This window comes from Bidens hawaiensis, unplaced genomic scaffold, assembly GCF_021521415.1.
Source record: "Bidens hawaiensis isolate Kalapana, Puna unplaced genomic scaffold, B.hawaiensis_p1.1 tig00029708_1, whole genome shotgun sequence".
NCBI lineage: Eukaryota > Viridiplantae > Streptophyta > Magnoliopsida > Asterales > Asteraceae > Bidens > Bidens hawaiensis.
The window spans coordinates 195,390-214,200 of record NW_027494938.1 but is presented as its reverse complement, the minus strand read 5'-3'; the positions used below and the strand labels follow the sequence as shown (position 1 = coordinate 214,200).

General features: G+C 35.5%; 3 protein-coding genes and 1 pseudogene across 4 annotated transcripts; 3 read left to right on the top strand and 1 right to left on the bottom strand.

The window, feature by feature from the left end:
* The first annotated feature begins 2,578 nt into the window (after window positions 1-2,578).
* LOC143579411 (UDP-glucuronic acid decarboxylase 5-like) lies at window positions 2,579-4,638 on the top strand (annotated as a pseudogene). The gene is made up of 11 exons (XR_013143455.1): window positions 2,579-2,695; window positions 2,764-2,850; window positions 2,934-3,021; window positions 3,094-3,184; window positions 3,273-3,337; window positions 3,419-3,507; window positions 3,602-3,679; window positions 3,760-3,853; window positions 3,933-3,999; window positions 4,084-4,188; window positions 4,275-4,638. The product of XR_013143455.1 is annotated as a UDP-glucuronic acid decarboxylase 5-like (transcript).
* Window positions 4,639-5,833: 1,195 nt separating this feature from the next.
* On the bottom strand, window positions 5,834-6,787 carry LOC143579410 (ATP synthase small subunit 6, mitochondrial-like). Its single transcript, XM_077062727.1, has 3 exons — window positions 6,586-6,787; window positions 6,461-6,503; window positions 5,834-6,089 (listed from the first exon to the last, which is right to left on the bottom strand). Exons 1-3 carry the CDS (start codon window positions 6,704-6,706, stop codon window positions 6,086-6,088), a joined length of 168 nt encoding a protein of 55 aa, XP_076918842.1. The 5' UTR covers window positions 6,707-6,787; the 3' UTR covers window positions 5,834-6,085.
* A 3,104-nt stretch (window positions 6,788-9,891) lies between these two features.
* Window positions 9,892-10,203, top strand: LOC143579402 (histone H4). Its single transcript, XM_077062720.1, has one exon. It carries the CDS (start codon window positions 9,892-9,894, stop codon window positions 10,201-10,203), a length of 312 nt encoding a protein of 103 aa, XP_076918835.1.
* Window positions 10,204-10,689: 486 nt separating this feature from the next.
* On the top strand, window positions 10,690-14,209 carry LOC143579409 (ACT domain-containing protein ACR9-like). Its single transcript, XM_077062726.1, has 6 exons — window positions 10,690-10,939; window positions 11,465-11,683; window positions 11,773-11,878; window positions 13,270-13,621; window positions 13,703-13,987; window positions 14,052-14,209. The coding sequence occupies exons 1-6, from the start codon at window positions 10,786-10,788 to the stop codon at window positions 14,196-14,198; spliced, it is 1,263 nt and encodes a 420-aa protein (XP_076918841.1). The 5' UTR covers window positions 10,690-10,785; the 3' UTR covers window positions 14,199-14,209.
* Window positions 14,210-18,811: the final 4,602 nt, after the last annotated feature.

The following is an 18,811-nucleotide window of genomic DNA, read 5'->3' as shown; positions in this document are numbered from 1 at the left end:
AAAAACTTAATTGGGCGATAAAATTACAAATATGCATCTGGTTGAAAAGAAAATGATATGATTATTGATGGCTTCATAAAAATATGGGCTAAAATTGATCCCTATGGGAGTATGGATTGGGCCACACTGAGCCCACGGTTAATTACTTAACAAGGAAAAAACATATTACAAAAAGCTCGTGTGGCTGCTGGGATTCGAGCCCAGGTCTCCACAGCCACAACGTGGAATTCTTACCATTAAACTAGAGCCACATAATGACCGAGTGAGATATATAATTATGTATAACGTAAGTTTAAGTCTTCAATCACATGAATTCGTTATTTTTATCAAAGTTTTCCCGGTATTAATTTATTTTACAACGTTGTAAAATCTTGATTTAATAAAATATATTTATGATAGCTGCATCAAATGTTTAACATAATATAATTACAATATTTGTTTTCTAGTAAGCTTTATAAATCGTCTTACACATGCATTTATAGTTATTTGTTTTTTTCATATATTCATCAATTTATAATTATAAATTGTCTTACGCGAGTATACACGTTTATATTACTACAAGTTATAATTACACATTATAGTACATAGTTTCGCACCATTTGTAACGCACAACACATATATAGTTTCGAAAGATAAAATTTTTTAAGCATGTATAAAAATGTTATACTCTAGTTAATAAACATATAATGCTTGTATTTATGGTATAGTTTTTAGAAATATAAAATGCATAAATGTTTCTTCTATAGTTTACTTTTACTTTATTACAAAATTAGCATCGATTCATCTTAGCTGATGATTTAGTGTAGTTTACTTTCTACATTTCTCACGTAAAAGATTACCTATTTTTTTGTGAGATTTATATAAATTTATGATAATAAAAAAATCAAAATTGGTTTGTTGGTTATGTTATTTAGGACTTTGAGTGGATTGAACTGAACCGGACGGGACCTTGTCTGTGTTCGTCCGCTAAGCTTTTGTCGGGCAAACGGACGAGAACTTGTCCGTGTCCGTCCGTTAAGCTTTTGGGTCGGACAAACGGACGGTTCACGGACACCCTATCAAATAAAAATTTGTGTTCGTGCCATTTATTAAGAAATTGAGTTTGTCCGGTTCTGTTCGTTAGTGCTTTAAACCGATGCTAACAGTTACTAGTGGACAACCAAACACTAGTGAACAAACAAACGCCAATGGACACTAATGAACGTCAATTGACAGACAAACATAAACAAGTCAAAATACTTAACATAAACACTAATGAGCACACCACATGATATCCAAAAATACTTAACACTTGGCATCGTCATCAAACACATAAACATATCAAAATAATGTTTTGGTGTTCAAAATCCACAAACTTCTAGCGTTTCACGAGAAACAAGCTTCAAACTCTTCATTCTTCAAAGAATTTCAACATACACAACACTATTAAACGGAGGCTATTGGACGAATATTACGGACGTTCACGAACACTATTACACGAACGCGGCCTTTGTTCGTGTTCGTCCGTTAGGCTTACTGAACAAAATTTTTTTTTTGTCTGTGTCCGGTTCGTTTATTAAACGTACAGACATAAACAAACTTTCTATCGAATGAACAGTCGGACATCTAGTTCGATTACAGCACTAGTATTGTTTGAACAGATTTTTCGTATGCCCAAATTAAGTTTTTTACTGTAATAAAAAAGCATATTCTCTTGTTCTCGTTGAAGAAAAAAAAATCAGTTTTGAGATTCCTTTTCAGGGTTTATACCTCAGGAAAAAAAAAAGACCAAACACAAACTTCAATCCTACGCAATTTCAAACTGAAAGCTTGCCCGATTTCATCGTACTTGCTGATCATCGTTTGATTTTATCTGGAGTTTGCGTGAGTATTACTTACTAACTAAACATATTATTATTATTATTATTATTATTATTATTATTATTATTATTATTATATGTTTTTGCTGTCTGTCTGTTATCGAGAACCCATCATTAGGTTCCTATGCATAACGTAATTTCAAAGTGTTTCGTTTGGTGGTATTTCTTTAATAATAACAATAATAATAATCTAAATTCCAGCTGCCATCGTTTGGTGAGATTGTATATTTTTCCTTCTTTATATGATGGCTTGCTTGCATCTGTGAATTCGCACACAGACACAACTAAACTCCATCAAGTATAACTTGATCTTCTTTAAGGTTTGTTCATTTGATCTTAATTTCTTTTAAAGTTTACTTGACTGTTTCAATCTTATTATATTGTTTTTGTGCTCTGTGAGTTTAGTATTTAACTTTCAGAATAATCCAGTTATGGTTTCGATATATGAACCCAATATATATTATTAGAATTGATCATCAAAAACTGACACATTTTTATAAATATCATTATTTCAATGGTTTAGAGTAGCTATTAAAAAAATGGAATTTTTGGGACAGAGGAGATTGTTTTTTTAATGCTTGAAACTTAAATTTGTGTGAGTTTATTTAATGATCAGCATTTATTTATTTTCTACTGTTATCAATGTTATCTTCAGTTGATTTGCAGTCAAACTTGTTGTATTAGTTCAGTTTTCACAGGAAATAAACCATTTGCTCAAACTTTGTTGCAGAAATCAGCTTTTGGAAATGGCAAATACTACTGCTTCAAATGGAGAACATAAAGCTACAAAACCGCCTCCGACCCCTTCTCCTCTGCGTAACTCCAAATTCTTTCAGGTATTATATGTGTTGCAGGATTCATACAATTATTTTTATGCATATGCTTACTGTAATTACTATTGCAGTCTAATATGAGGATATTGGTTACCGGCGGTGCTGGATTTATCGGCTCTCACCTAGTGGATAAACTCATGGAAAATGAAAAGAATGAGGTCGGTCATTTTCTTAACAAATTATGACCGTTTATAGCACAACTTCTAGTATTATAACACATGGATTTTACATCTTATCTCAGGTAATTGTTGCTGATAATTATTTCACTGGCTCAAAAGACAATCTTAAAAAGTGGATTGGCCATCCAAGATTCGAGCTTATTCGTCATGGTATTTTTTATTATCTGCTCTAGTAATTGTTTGTGAAAGTGTATGATTTTTATATTGTGTACACTTTTGCAGATGTCACAGAACCATTGCTAGTTGAGGTTGATCAAATTTACCATCTTGCATGCCCTGCTTCACCAATTTTTTTAAGCACAATCCAGTAAAGGTATTTTCATTTAACTCCTTCGGTTATTCATTTTATTTTGGTTTCATGATTATAAATGGAGCCTTAAGGAATGTGTAACGTGTGACAGACAATAAAGACAAATGTGATTGGCACACTAAATATGCTCGGTCTTGCAAAGCGAGTCGGTGCAAGGTTGGAATATTATTTTATTTTATTAAATCATATTTTAGATTCAAATTAGACTTATTTAAGACATTATTTTATACCTTTTAGGATTCTGCTTACCTCAACCTCAGAGGTATACGGTGATCCTCTTGTGCATCCCCAACCTGAGAGTTACTGGGGTAATGTCAACCCGATTGGTAAGCCCACACCATTGTGTGTATCCAATTTTTTGTATTTATATTTCTTCAATTTAATGTCTATGAAATGAAAACTTTTTTTAATGTATTTCAGGAGTTCGGAGTTGCCTTGATGAAGGAAAACGTGTGGCAGAGACTTTGATGTTTGATTATCACAGGCAACATGGAATAGGTAACATGCTGCTAGTACGTATTCACAAATGTATAATGATAGTTGACCAAATGTGTCTAATTCTTTTCTCAAATTTACAGAAATAAGAATTGCTCGTATTTTCAACACGTATGGGCCCCGGATGAATATTGATGACGGGCGTGTTGTGAGTAATTTTATAGCTCAAGCACTTCGGTTAGTTTTCCATCCTAATCAAAGTCAATAACTTTCATTTTAATAATCTGTTAATATAATTCGGGTTAAATTCTTGCAGTGATGAGCCTTTGACTGTTCAGGCCCCTGGAACCCAAACTCGCAGTTTCTGTTACGTCTCTGATATGGTATCTTGAAAAATAATATGATTACGCAGATATGACTTAATTGGTGGCTTGAGGTCAAACGTTGACTTTTTGTAATGGTAATAGGTCGATGGGCTTATTAGGCTGATGGAAGGGGAGAACACTGGACCAATCAACATTGGTAATCCTGGTGAATTTACAATGATTGAACTTGCAGAGACAGTGAAAGAGGTTGGTTCTTTAGTTCATTTGAAATTTTTACTATATTTTGAACAAAATTTCAATTTTATTTTAATGATATATTTGTTGAAATGCAGCTTATAAACCCAAAAATAGAAATCAAGATGGTGGAAAACACACCAGATGATCCAAGACAGAGAAAACCGGACATCACGATTGCAAAGAAGTTGCTTGGATGTGAGCCGAAGATCAAGCTGCGCGATGGGCTTCCGCTCATGGAAGCTGATTTTAGGTTGAGGCTTAGGGTTGCAAAGAAGCTATAAGCTATAAGTAAGCAGCAAGCCCACAATGATATCTGGTTTTTCCAGTTTTTTGTTTTGTTTTCTACACTTTTTGTATCTTTACTTGCTCCCATACAAGGGGTCAGTTTACATGGTTCTTTAGCCAATTGGCTTTTGTGTTTGTTATCAATGAGGAAATCTTTGAATTTTTATAGAATAATTTGTTAAGAATTTTCGTTTATTCAAGTTGCTTGTATGACATAAGCGGAGCTAGAGACCTTGCGTTCAATAATTAATTGTTTCTTTAGTTTGTCAGTAGGGGCGTCTAGCGTACCGTTTCTACTTTTAAAAACAATATTGAGATTTCTTAAATTGTTGGGGCTTCAAACAATGTTCACACTATACTGAGACGTTATAATCATCGTCAACAAAATAGTAATATCGATTTGGGTTTATACTAGTCTCTTTTATTGTGAGTCTATACATGATTTTAAATGTTCACTTAGATGCGGGCAGTTTGCTACCCATCCCGTGAAAACTGAGGAACTGGCCGTGTAAACCCTATTAACCAACTCGTGTGCCGTTGGTGGTTCGATCCTAGTCAGAATGCTACCATTTACTTCAAAATTGGCACCTACATTGCTGATGAAGAAAAATGGGCGTTCAAGGGATGGTTCATTCATCACAATTGCTCTTCTACTTCTCACTTTGACAGCAGCAATAGTTCAGAAAGTCGCAGCAATTTGGAGATCAAATGGTGGTTTGATTTTTTGTTTCTTTCATGAACTCAGATGTAAATATATGGTTATTGGTGTTGATTACAGACATGAACTGCTGTCAAGATAGGTTCAAACATCCTTGTTTTTGTTTAGTGTTTACTTTCATGCCCACCTAATGTTCGTTGTTTTGCTTAACCCTTTGTTATGGTACACTATAGTGTTGAAACCTGAATTACCCAAATGCTAATGACCCGATTCTCGGGTTTTTGTTTCCCCATCTTTCTACTTTTGATTCTGAGCCGGTTATGACCAACTCCTCACCCCTAGTTGCAATGTTTAGATAGCACTCAAAACATCTTATTTACATTTTATTGTAGCAACCTTTATATATTGAAAGTACATTGTCATAAAATGTTTATATACCTGGTGTGCTACATCCTAGACCGTGTGCTGGAGTAAATATTATGACAAGATATTAGCAGTATAAAAAAACTATAACCGTGTAACCGTATTAATCATAATAGTCTAATGGTGTATGAAGTACTTGCAAACATTATCAAAAACAGTTTTTAACCATCTATCATGGAGGCATTTTCAAAGCAAAAAGCAAGTTAAATGGTTAAAAACAGTTTTCAAAGAACAAAAAGGAACCCATCCAATCATCCATAACAAGCCAGAATACTTTCATAGCAACACAACACTTAAACTTAGTAATTTTGTTATTCAACTAGACTTCCAATGAAACCTTCAGAACAGTTCACGAAACAAATACCCAATCTCAAAACATTCAAAAACAAGAAGCATAATGTATCATGATGCAAGTTCATCAAGAAGTTGCAATCTTAGATCTTTATTACTACTGAAAACAGCATAAACCAATGTACCAATACTCGCATCATTACCACAACCAAAAATCACCCGTTTTCGCCTCTATAGCATAGAGCATGTTCAACTGCAAGACGCATAACAACCAAACAAATATCAGACGTGTCACGAAAGTGGGAATAATTAACTGAACACATATGAAGTTGATGATGACAATCCAAATAATGCAGCTATACATAAATCATTTTTTTGTTTTTCAAATAAAACCATTAGCTAATTGGATTGTATTATAATATAGATATGATGCATTTGCATAAAGATTGTATTGTGTTACTTGTCACATTGAACCCTAAAATAGATCACTTTTTTTAATCCAAGCCTAACCATGGACCGGATCTTTATGATCATTCCACAGTTTCGGTAGCCCACCGACTAGAGATTAATGTCGATGAAATAGTGAAATCTAGGGTTAGAGATATTGGGGGTATGGTATCGTACCTCTTGTGCCTTTGGGCGAAGACGGAGTTTTTCCTGTCTTCCTCTGTTACAATTACAATTACAATTATAATTAATTAAGAGTCGTGGTTCAATTAGTAAATTCAGGTGATCGGGTCAAAACTCACCGGTAAGGCCGAGGGAGAACTTGGTGATGACGGTTCCGGTGATGGCGAATCCCACCAGGAACGGCCAGTTTCTATTGAACTCCCTTTTGAAGAACACGGGCCATGGATCGAACTTCCTCATTTCGTCTTTCCTTGTTATCTCCACCGGTTACGGCTTTACGGATGTAAATAAATATATACTAGAGAAGATTAGGTTCGGACCGGTCAACTCCCGGGGTTCATGGTTTCCTCAAACCCGGTTCGACTCTGTATAATGAAAAACTTTTTTAATGGAATTTATTTCACGTTATTTTTTAATGGAAAGTAGGAATTCTAGCTTGGCGGGACGGAGTTGGATAGAGATAGAGATGAATTATGAATGTAACAATGTTAAGTATAATACCATATCCAAGTTGGCTATCATGTAATATTTTTTTGACAACTCAGATGGACACATCATCAAATACTTAACGGAGTTAGTACTCCGTCAGTCGCGGACTGGTGGAAGAAACGAATGATAAAGTTGGGACCGTTGCCAGTCAAAATGAAAGTTGGGACCAGCGCCGACCAAAATGAAATAGTTGGGACCAATAAAAATCAATTTTTCTTTAAAAAAATAATATATTCAAAACCCGGGATTTAAACACCTGTAGGTAATACAAAAGTTTTTAACTTTGAAAGCATTAATGTACATCTTTTTACATTAAATCAAGATATCTGAGCCATCAGATCGTCTAATGGCTAAGCAACCACCTTCTATCATCTATTCCTCATTACATGTAAAACAATTTATAAAATACGTCAGCAACATATGTTGGTGAACACGTTACTCTAAAACATTTTGTATACTTAATTATTCCCTACGGGCATCTTGTGACCCGGCTCGTCATTGCAAAGGAAATAATTAAGTTCTGAAATTCTGAAATACTATTATAATTAAATTCAACTCGAAACCGCTCAGCAAATACGCAGCGTTTGACTACTTATCAACCACCAATATACATGAAACCATTCCCCAAGGGTGTATAACTTGGAACTGGCCCCTCACAGCAAAGGAATAACCAAGTGTGGTGCGGTGTGCCCACCAACTAACCATATATGCAAGGATCCAGACAAACGTATACGATAGCCTGAGGGTCAGCGACTACCTTTGTTTATAAAGTTTTAGGTATATATAATCCCATGTAAACTTTGTTTAAATGTCTCATTTAAAGAGTTGTAAAAGTCTGAACGTTTTCACCATTGTTATGATCATGTGTGTCTCACTAATTTATGTTGTGCACGCCATCTTGAACCTTTAGTTACGAGAATAGTTTGTATAAATATCTAGATAAAGTGATCTAGCTTTAGACCTTTAGTTTAATTTGCATAGCTTTAAACCTTGAAATCATTTAGACCTGTAGTCTAATTTGAATAAAGCATTTAGACTGGTAATCTTCCTGTTTATTTACCAGTTATGTGTTACGTTTCTTCTTCACGAAGAAATGCCAGTTTGACAATAAACCTTGTATGTAAAATCTTATGTTTATTAGTCATGAAAAACATCATTTTGACTATAACTTTTATACATGAAAAGCTAAAAATACATATTTAAAATTTTCAAAGTTTAGGTTATACCCCCGAATAGGGTCTAAGCCATATATTAAAATATCTTAAGCAAGACCCTTACCTTATTATGGGTTACTTTGAGTTAGAAGCTTATGATCAATTGGACCGCGCTTCTGCTTTATGTCGTGTATCGGGGAATAGTGTCACACCCCAACCTACGGTGGAAATGCCGGGGTGCGAACCGTTGGTTCCAGCTCACATGTACCATCATACAATTTAAACATGACAATATCTAATTATTCGTTAATTCCAAAATTTCAATCAAGTACACAAAGTTTAAATAAATTACCAAAAAATCTAAATTAAACAACCATTTAAACACAATTGTCTTTTATTAACTAAGGTCTCTCTAAGTGTCTCTTCACCTTAGCTTCAAACCAAATGATAATTCTGCAAATGCATACAAAATAATATAGATTTGTCAACACGAGGTTGAGTGAGAAAAGTCACCAGTTTTGATATAATTATGATACATAAGTGAAAGAGCAAAACTAATATTGCGAGTATAAAACAATCAAGCCATGAGCAAATACAAGGTGTCAGTTGACCATGCCTCTCGAACACGGGTTATGGCTATTATGACAAAACAAATACAAATAAGGGTGTCGGTTGACCATGCCTCTTGAACATGGGCTATGGCTACTAGGACGACGTATGATCATACTGACTTGCTAGACTTCTGATGGACTTCTCTGAATGAGATAAAATAAAACAACTAAACAAGTAGCAGTTATTCATTCAATTGATAAACATACGATATTCACAGTTTACTAGTGCGTATATATATAATATGTAAATACGAATAGGTACGCAAATGCCCCTGATATAACGCTAAATATATATATTTAGATTTGTTAGATTTTTTTTATACCTGTGTGTTCACAAAAAAAATTATACATGTGTGTTCACAAAAAAAATTAATACCTGTGTGTTCACAGGTATTAGATTTTTTTTATACCTGTGTGTTCATTCAATTTATACCTGTGTGTTCACAAAAAAAATTAAACAATACTGTGTTTTTAGATTTTTTTTAAAAACTTATTTATTAAAAGTTATTAAGGAAAAACATTTTTAGTGTTTTAAATTAATTAGTATGAAAAGAAAAGAAAAAATAAATTAAAAGGTGAATCAATAATTTAGTGACATGTGGCCATAATGGTAGTGGACAAGCTAGTTTGTGATGGGAAACTAGTTTGGCCAAGTTTAATGATTTTTTTTTTAATTTTAAATAGTGTTCTAACCCAAACTAATTCACCAAAGGGAGTGGTCTTAAAGCTTAAAAGTTAAAGCCTCTAAAAACTTATTGCCAAACATACCCTAAATATTTCTTACTATAAAACTTGAAGTGACCAAATTAGAAAATCTTTTGTAAGTAAACTTGTTAAGCTCAACTAATTAATTTGGGAAATTGTTTGCATTGCAGATATTTTTGTGTCTCAAAAATAGATTCCCTGATTAAACTCCAAAACTCTAAACTTTAACTCCTTTTAAACACCATTGTGTTTTACACTCACGCAAGAAGCACACCACACGGATCACCATCCCAAACCACTCATCCACCGTCCATTCCATCACAATCAAACGGCCATAATTTCACCTCACCCTTCCCAAAGCCGCCTCCACATCTCAAAATTTTCACATCCCGCCTTATCCAAACACACATCTATAAAACCCCTAAACACCATTTTCATTCATCAAACTCTCTAATACTAAACAACAATGTCTGGCCGTGGAAAGGGTGGCAAGGGTCTGGGCAAAGGCGGAGCCAAGCGTCACAGGAAGGTCCTTCGCGACAACATCCAAGGTATTACCAAACCAGCCATCCGTAGGTTGGCTCGTAGAGGTGGTGTCAAGCGTATCAGTGGCTTGATCTATGAGGAGACACGTGGCGTGCTCAAGATCTTTCTAGAGAATGTTATCAGAGACGCTGTGACCTACACTGAACACGCTCGTCGCAAAACTGTTACTGCTATGGATGTGGTTTATGCTTTGAAGAGACAAGGCCGTACCCTGTACGGGTTCGGTGGTTAGATAGTCAGATCTAGGGTTTTGAAGGTTTCAAAACTACGTCGTTTAGGTTATTATTAATTGTAATCTTTTATTTTTATTATTATTATTATTAGCTAGCTTTGTTGTCATTCTCCTTCTCGGTGTAATGATTTTATGAAATTAATATCAAAACTACGTCGTTTGAATTTTATATCGGTGCTATGTCTTCTTGTAGTTTGTTTTTGTTTATGTGGTGTGTGCAATTATTGATTTGGGATGAATTAAAAATTGTGTACTTTTAAATAAATAATGATAATAATGTCAGTGAGTGATTGTTTTCCACAAATGTTTTGTCTTTGTCGTGCCACGTGGGACCAAGCAAGCCAAATAAATCTTGTTTGCTGGCTTCACATCTTGATGGTTACTGATTGTCACATATGCTCTGCTTTAATTCAATAATAATAAAAATAGCTAGTATTTTCAAGGTTCATATCAAACCCTTGTTGAGTGAATTGGGTGGTGTGTTTATCAGTCAAGCTGGCGAGGTATTTTACTAGAGGTGATGCCACTCCGGCCAACAGCGGAGGATGTTGGTCGTTTCAGGCGGCCGGCGCGGTTCCTGACATGGGCAGGCCGAGTGATGATGCGGTGGTGATCCAGAAAGGGAAGAAGCCGGGTGACCCGTTTGTGATTACGGTGAACTGTCCTGATAAAGCTGGGCTTGGTTGTGATATTTGTTGGATTATTCTTGATTTTGGTCTCCATATTGTCAAAGGAGGTTAGTTTTGTTGTTTAAATATCAGTCGATTGTTCAATTGGTGTTTATAGTTGGTTTTTTTTAGAGTGAACAATATGCGACTCGCAAATGGGTCAGGTCGGGTAATGGGTCAGAACGGGTTCGAATTACTAAAGGGCTGTTTTGGATCGGCGTCCGGGTTGGAATGAATTCGGGTTCAAACGGGTTTGAGTCAGATCGGGTCCGGATCGGAGTGGGTTTCGGGTTGAAGCAGGTCGTTTTTTTTTTTTGCCATTTCTAGCATGATTTCATCATTACTATCATTAATATACCTTTTGTTCGAGTCAGGACAGAAACCTAAAAAACAACCAAAACGAAACGAAAGAACTGAAAAAATCGAAACCGAACTTGTCATCTATAATTTTGAATACCTGTGAATTTGTGGTCATGATTTGGGGTATTAGTCAAAATTATCCGCGGTTTGTAATTATGGCCAGTTAATGATAATACGTCCATTACATTTGTTTATGATTAAAACGTGTATATTAATTTGGGTATTTGGTTTAGATATTACAACAGATGGAATATGGTGCTACATAGTATTATGGGTGTTTCCTACCCCAACTTCACCTACTGTAAGATGGTCAAACATAAAAGAACGCCTCTTAGCAGTCTGTCCAGCGTTTTCTGTATCTGCTTACTTAAACGAGACACCACCCAAACCCGAGGCTTCTCAAGTCTATCTTCTGACATTTTGCAGCACTGATCGAAAGGGATTATTAAATGGTATTTGCACTTTTCCATTTTAATTTAACATTTAGATTATGGCGTTTTTCAACTTATTTATCTTTATCTTTTTTTATTTGTTAATTTAGATGTGACTCGAGTTCTTTGCGAGCTTGAGCTTATGATCCAGAGAGTGAAAGTTACAACCACCCCTGACGGTCGTGTCATGGACCTTTTCTTTATCACCGATAACTTGTGAGGGTTTGTTTCTTAGCACTCTTTCTTTCTTTGGACTCTGCACTCTAGTTATTTTTATTGCAACTTTGTTTCTGCATTACTTTAATATGTTAGGATATATAGAGAAAGTCTTAGTGATTGATTACAGAGCTGATATTTTATTTCTAACAAGTATTACTAACTAACTTGCAGTAGTTGAAACTATCTAAGAGTTTACACATATAGTTCCTCTATTAGCTAACTAACTGACAGTTACAGCCAAACAGCCAATATTCTGTTATCATTTAACAATACTTCCCCTTGTATGAAAATCTTGTCCTCAAGATTGGAACCGAGGAAAACAAAGTTTGAAGTCGACCATGAACTCCCAAGAAGCTTTATTGACAGAAGTTGTTATCAGTGGACCAAAACGTGAACAACTCGGTTTGTTGACTGGTTGGCGATCAAGAATGGTTCTCGGTTGCAAGATGAAACGAGGGGTTGGTTGGGGCCACGAGACCATGTTCTCGTTTTAGTGTGAGCACATTTGAGGGAAGGTCCAATTGATATGCAGCGGGCCCTATCTTATCTAGAATCAAATAAGGACCATTGTAGTTTAATGGCCCTTATTTGTGTTGATGAAGAGGAGATTGGAATAGGGTTGTAGTTTAAGGTAAACCCAAGTACCAATATCAAATTCTCGGTCATAATGGTGAGCAGCTGCATGCTGTTTCATTCCTTTGGAGACACTGTTTAAGCAATTGTATAATCGCTTTTCTGTCCTTGAACAAATCGTCGACTGCTATGTTAGACTCTTGAAGAATGTAGGGAGGATAGGCACATAGATCCTAAAATGGGGACCTTCGGATGGTTGAACGTTATGCGGTGTTGTACCACCATTGAGCCAAAGTTAGCCGCTTTGCCCACTGATTAGGTTCATCCATCGTCACGCACTGTAAATACGTTTCAAGACCTTTGTTTAAAACTTCAGTTTGTCTATTCATTTGTGGAAGGTAAGCTGTTGACAAGGTTAGTTTAGTTGAATACCTTGTTTAGTGAATAAAGCTCGCCAAATGAAAGCTATTGGATGGCCCCCTTGCATTAACACCGCACCAGTGGCTAGACCCTTAGAAGACATGTAAGCTTCCATCACCAAGGTTTCACTGAAGTCAGTTAAAGTCAATAGAGGTGTTGAACAAATGGCATGTCTTAAGTTATCAAAGGCTTGAGCATCTTTATTCCACTCAAGTTATCACGAATGATTACAGAGTTATATCCCCTATGTCTGACAACAATAACTAACTACCTTGCAATAGTTAGTTGAAACTGCATACGTGGCGTGCTTGTATAAATTTTATCACATAGCTTACAATTGGACATGCTTCTTTTTATACAACAGCGTGGCTGCTAATTTAAACTGATAATTGCAGGGAGCTATTACATGCAAAAAAGAGGAGAGACGACGCGTGCGATAAATTACTTGCAGTGTTAGGCGAATCATGTACAAGTGTCGATATCCTCTCAGCAGGTTACAAGAATGATAGCGTCCCACGCATCTCTTCTCTTTCTCAGACGGCTGCTGCTGAAATATTTCAATCCGAAATAACAGAAAAACAAGAGCTTTCACAATCTCTTAGTCCAGATGTCAAAAAATTAAAGCATGCCACTGTCATGATTGATAACTCACTGAGTCCAGCTCATTCACTCCTTCAAATTAACTGTGTTGATCACAAAGGTTTCCTCTATGACATCATGCGCATATTAAAAGACTTTGATATACAGGTGGTAACACAAGTTTATATTTAAAGTATGTTACGCGGTCAATTACATCTAGTATTAAATATTGTACCTTATTTTTAACAGATAGCTTATGGGCGATTCTCACCGGTTAACAAGGGGCACCGTGACTTGGATCTGTTTATTCGGCAAAGGGACGGACTGAAGCTTGTGAATGTTGAGAAGCAAGAAGAAGTGATATCTCGTTTGAAGTTGGAAATGCTTCACCCATTGCGTGTTATTATAACGAACCGTGGACCGGATACTGAACTTGTGGTGGCTAATCCGGTTGAGTTGTCTAGAAGGGGACGGCCGATGGTTTTCTATGACACGACACTTGCACTCAAGGTTCTTGGGATATGCGTCTTCTCGGTAAGAAACTTTTACTGTGTTGAACTAAGCATATGAGGATGATGAATAATGAATATGAATGCAGGCTGAGATCGGAAGACATTCAACAGAGAATGGTGAATGGGAAGTGTACAGGTTTCTTCTGGAGGAGAACTGCAAATACAAACTGGGAAGCATGGCGGTTAAAAACCAGATTGTGGACAGAGTCCGAAGAACGCTCATGGGATGGTGAATCCTGTTAGTTGTTGGTTATTAATTTGTTTGCAATATGGTTAACTATGACTTGATGGATGATGAGTTCATTATGCCAGCACTTGTGTTCGCTGTTGAGTCATTAACAATCTAATTGAAGCAAAATATTCAACTTGGTTGTTGGCAAATGCTTGGAATTGTCTTTAAACACTTCCAGCATTATCATACTAAAATAGCAAACTAAAATCTAAAAGGCTACTTTAAGAAACACCCATTTGCTACTCCTGTAATCCCATCAATATAATGAACCTGCATACCATATGCAAAAATAGTTGAACGAAAGGTAACTTAACAAACCACACCAACATTAGGGCGTTATGCAAATATGTTTATGTTTTTATTTGTTATATGGAAAATTTTGGAATTTGATCCATGAGACACGTGTCTTTTTTTTTAACTTCCTTTTTATTATAGTTTTCGTACTCTTTTTATTACTTTGTTTGCACTTCAATAAAAATCAATTTGATAGGGCTACCCGACCGATCGGCACCGATGTACCCGATGAACCCCTCATCAGACTATATGGTATTGATACCTCTTTGCTTTTCATTTTAAACTGCCATGTCAGAGCCACATCATACCCCACTCCACTCCACTCCACTCCACTCCACTCACTTTCACAATATTAAAGAAATAGTCACTTTTTACCAATTTACCACTTCTTTCTTTTTAAATAAAATATTACTATTTATATACATATACCTAAAATTATATTAAAATTTAACATAACTAAACTAATACCACAAAAAATAATACCACTTAATCAAATAAAAGCATTGATTTATACTAATAAGGATAAACATTAAATTAAAAAAAATAATAAGATGAGAAACAGACAAATTTCAACACCGACTATTTAGGTGTTCCTCTCCCTTAAATTAGAAGGAAAAAATAAAAAATTCTACACTTCGTCTTCTTCTACACCACGTATTTCAGATCTAAAAACATCCAACAAAATTGACAGCATTCAACAAATAACTTCCACTTGTTCCTCCCTCTATAGAATTCTCTCTCAGATTTGAGCGACATTTTAGTTGTGGAAAATTCACCGAAGAAATCGCCGCTGGGCGGCCCCTGGGGTGGTGTTCACCGCCGGCACCACCCGCCAGGTCACTATTTCAGCTGCAAGGCGTGATCCACACCTGATAGTTTCACCATAATGAAAAAACAGTTTACGTGTAATCGCATAATTGTATAAAAAAGTTACACATGCAATCAAAAAACAATTTAAAATCATAAATAAAATTAAATATACTATTGTTTGTATAGTTAAACTACGAGAATGTAATGAATTAAACTTACTCAAACGCAAAGTTTGAGCCTTGCACTTAGCTGAGTTGGCAAGCACATGCCCCACATACAACATTGATTCATCTTTGCATTTGAAGACCCGTTTGTCACAACGTGCGGCACAAATGCATTCACATGGGCCAGGCATCATTAAATGTTAATTTTCTTTCTTTTTTTGAACGGCTCTTTAGTTAATTTGCAACAATAAGTTTTATAAATATAAATTAATAATAATACTTAATAATAATAAGTAATAAATAATAATTTAATAAATACAGTTATAAATAACTTAAATAACTAAAAAATATACATATTAATAATATTAAATAAATAACAATTTAACAGCGGCTAGTTTTTTTGTTTTTCCTAACGACTAGTATTTTCCCCATTATAAATAGAACTACAAAGGTCAATCAAATTATCACACAACTATCTTATACTCTTTAAATCCCTCAAATATCTCATATTATTCGAACAATTCAATGGATCAAAGACCCAATTATGCAGTGATCTCTTAAACGAGGGTATCAATCAAGATAGCCAAATTTTATTTGTTTATTTAAATTATTTCTTGAATAAAAAGAAAATATTTGTTAAATAAAGATATAAAGTATAATGGTGATGTGAAAGTAATAAGGTTGCACGTGGGAAGGATGAGCATGGTAGCATTGAGGGTAACATGTACATGTGAGAAGAATAAGTGGAAAGCTATGTGACATGCTGACTAGGTCTGCATGTTGGAAGTGCACTTGTTAGCGTTGTAGACAGTCTATTACTTTGTGATGTTTAGGAAGGTAGGAAAAAACTAAGGAATGAAATACATATAAGAAAAATACACTTGCCTCAAAATAAAAAAATTACCAAAAGAAGGAAAAATAACCAAAATGGTAATGGCAGTGGTGGTGATTTGGTGACGGTGGTGGCGCCGGCGACGATGACGGTGGGATGATGGTGGTTAGATTGTGGTGACAGTGATGATGGCAGTGGTTTTGACGACAATGATAGTAATGGTGGTGGTGGCGGCGAAAACTAATAAGGTTTTTAAGTTTGCTTGATGGTTTGAGCCAAGAACACAATTTTAAGCAATAATCTTACTCCCTTTGGCATGTTTTATACAGGCTAACAACATATATAAAGAGGCAGAAAATCAACAGTAGGTTTATTTGACAGCGTGATCTAGGCTATTTCAAGAGTAAAAATAAGTGAGACATGATTTGAAACTCAAAAATACATTTGCAGCCAACCTATCCTACACTGGATACTTGAGACAACTTGGGTAGAGATCCCTCTTACCATTTATTATCACTTACACAAATTCAGACAAGATACTACTTTTGTTATCTACACATGCATGCTACAAGTTACAACAACCGTACCATGTAAATCCCAACTGTAAGTGATCTACGTACCTTTCCACCATCCCACTTATAAAAACACAACTATACCATTCCACCCACTAAAGACCCATTATAATCTAAGCTGCTATCATGTATGCTAGTGACCACTTAAAACCTCCCTGTAATTGCAGCATGATCTGAAGAAACGTAATTCTTAACACAGAAACTACTATTAATCACATCGATTCCAACTCCAGGCTTTTGACCCAAATCTTTTTATGGTCAGAACACATTTTGACCCGAACTAAATTAAACAAAGTTTAAATCGACCCTTTTGCTTCCGTTAATACATATATGCAATTCAATATAACCTTTTATCATGAGTCCCTGCTTTGTTCACATTTTCCTTTGCTTTGCCTGGTCATAAACACTACATGTGTTTATAGAGTCTTACTTAAAATATTCTTTTAACACCCTTTTACTGGTTTCCATCTGATAAACAAATCATCAAACCTTTCTTGACCTATGACAAAACTGACTACAGTTCTGGTGTTTTCCACTTTTTATAATAGTATTTCTTCAAGACAATTAAAATCCATCTAACGCACAACAGACTAAAATATAAAGAAAATACACAACATTTTCCGCATTTATAGAACTAAAGAGTTCCTTGAAATCTGCTCCATGCTAAAGACCTGGGAGACAGATTTAGACTTTAGAGCTCCCCTTTGGAAAACACCTGGATTTTGAAGTTTTCCCATCCAAATCATTTAACCTAGGTGGATGCTCTTATCAGACCAAGCAATCAAACATACTTCAAAAGATCTGGAATCACTTATAAGACTATCATGGTCGATTGAAGAGAACATTATTATCTTCAATCAAGACACTTCTTTGCCTCCTGAAAGAGATTGGTCTCAAAATACGTGTTCACAAGTAGAGGTGAATGCTTACGGAAAGTCAAAAGCTGTGGACGTCGTACTGGGGGGGGGGGGGGGGGGGGGGGCACCATAAACCAAAATGGCAGAAGCTCCCATCGTTTTGATTAGCTTTGAGGTACCATTTAAAGCATAAACATGTTCATCGACGCAGGCCACTAGAAAAAACCAATAAACAGTTGTAAAGGCAACCTTGCATATCATGCCCCTACTCTATGAACAAGAAAAGCCATCTTTTGTGGTTCTACACTTTAAAGGTAAAATAAGGGCATAATGCACAGGATAAAGATGGACAATCTGGGCGTGACTTCTAACAATGAAACCTCAACTCACAAAGGTTCTATAAGTAGAGATTACCGTCCAAAAGTAGAATAAAATCTTTACCTAAATGGCTAAATCATCATGCTAGTTTCCTGCATTACAGCACCAGATGTTTAGTATCTGCTTGGATGCCCAATATCACATATTTCATCCTTCTTTCATATTAAAAAAAAGTAGACGGCCAGACCATCCACTAGCACAAAGAATCTGACAAGCTTAATGAAATTAGACCCCTAATGTAACATCATATGCTGGCAGCTACATCTTGTTCTAGGTTACCTGTTTTCCAAAATTTGTCAACAGGTTAACTCAAGCTAAAAAAACTCGCACTTCATCATGATAAAGTGACCATATATGTATATATTAAGACCAAATCTCCTACTACACATCAAATTACAGAACTAAACAGACATAAATTGATACATATAAACATAGAAAGACGTAGAAAACTACCTCAGAGTGATGCTAATGTATGATATGTGACAGAGACAGTTATTGGTAACATCCTCTTCCATCATCCTTCCAGGTAAGTTATTGGAGATATAGACAAGAATGTTCTTTTAATGCCTCGGAAGAAGAGAAGCTAGTAGAAGTAGGGCCCACAAACCAAATCTCATAGTGATTGCAACGGTCCATCAACTAGATAAATATTCTCACAAATTGAAACAAAAAACAGCAACAATGCCAAAAAGAAAAACTAAGGTTGT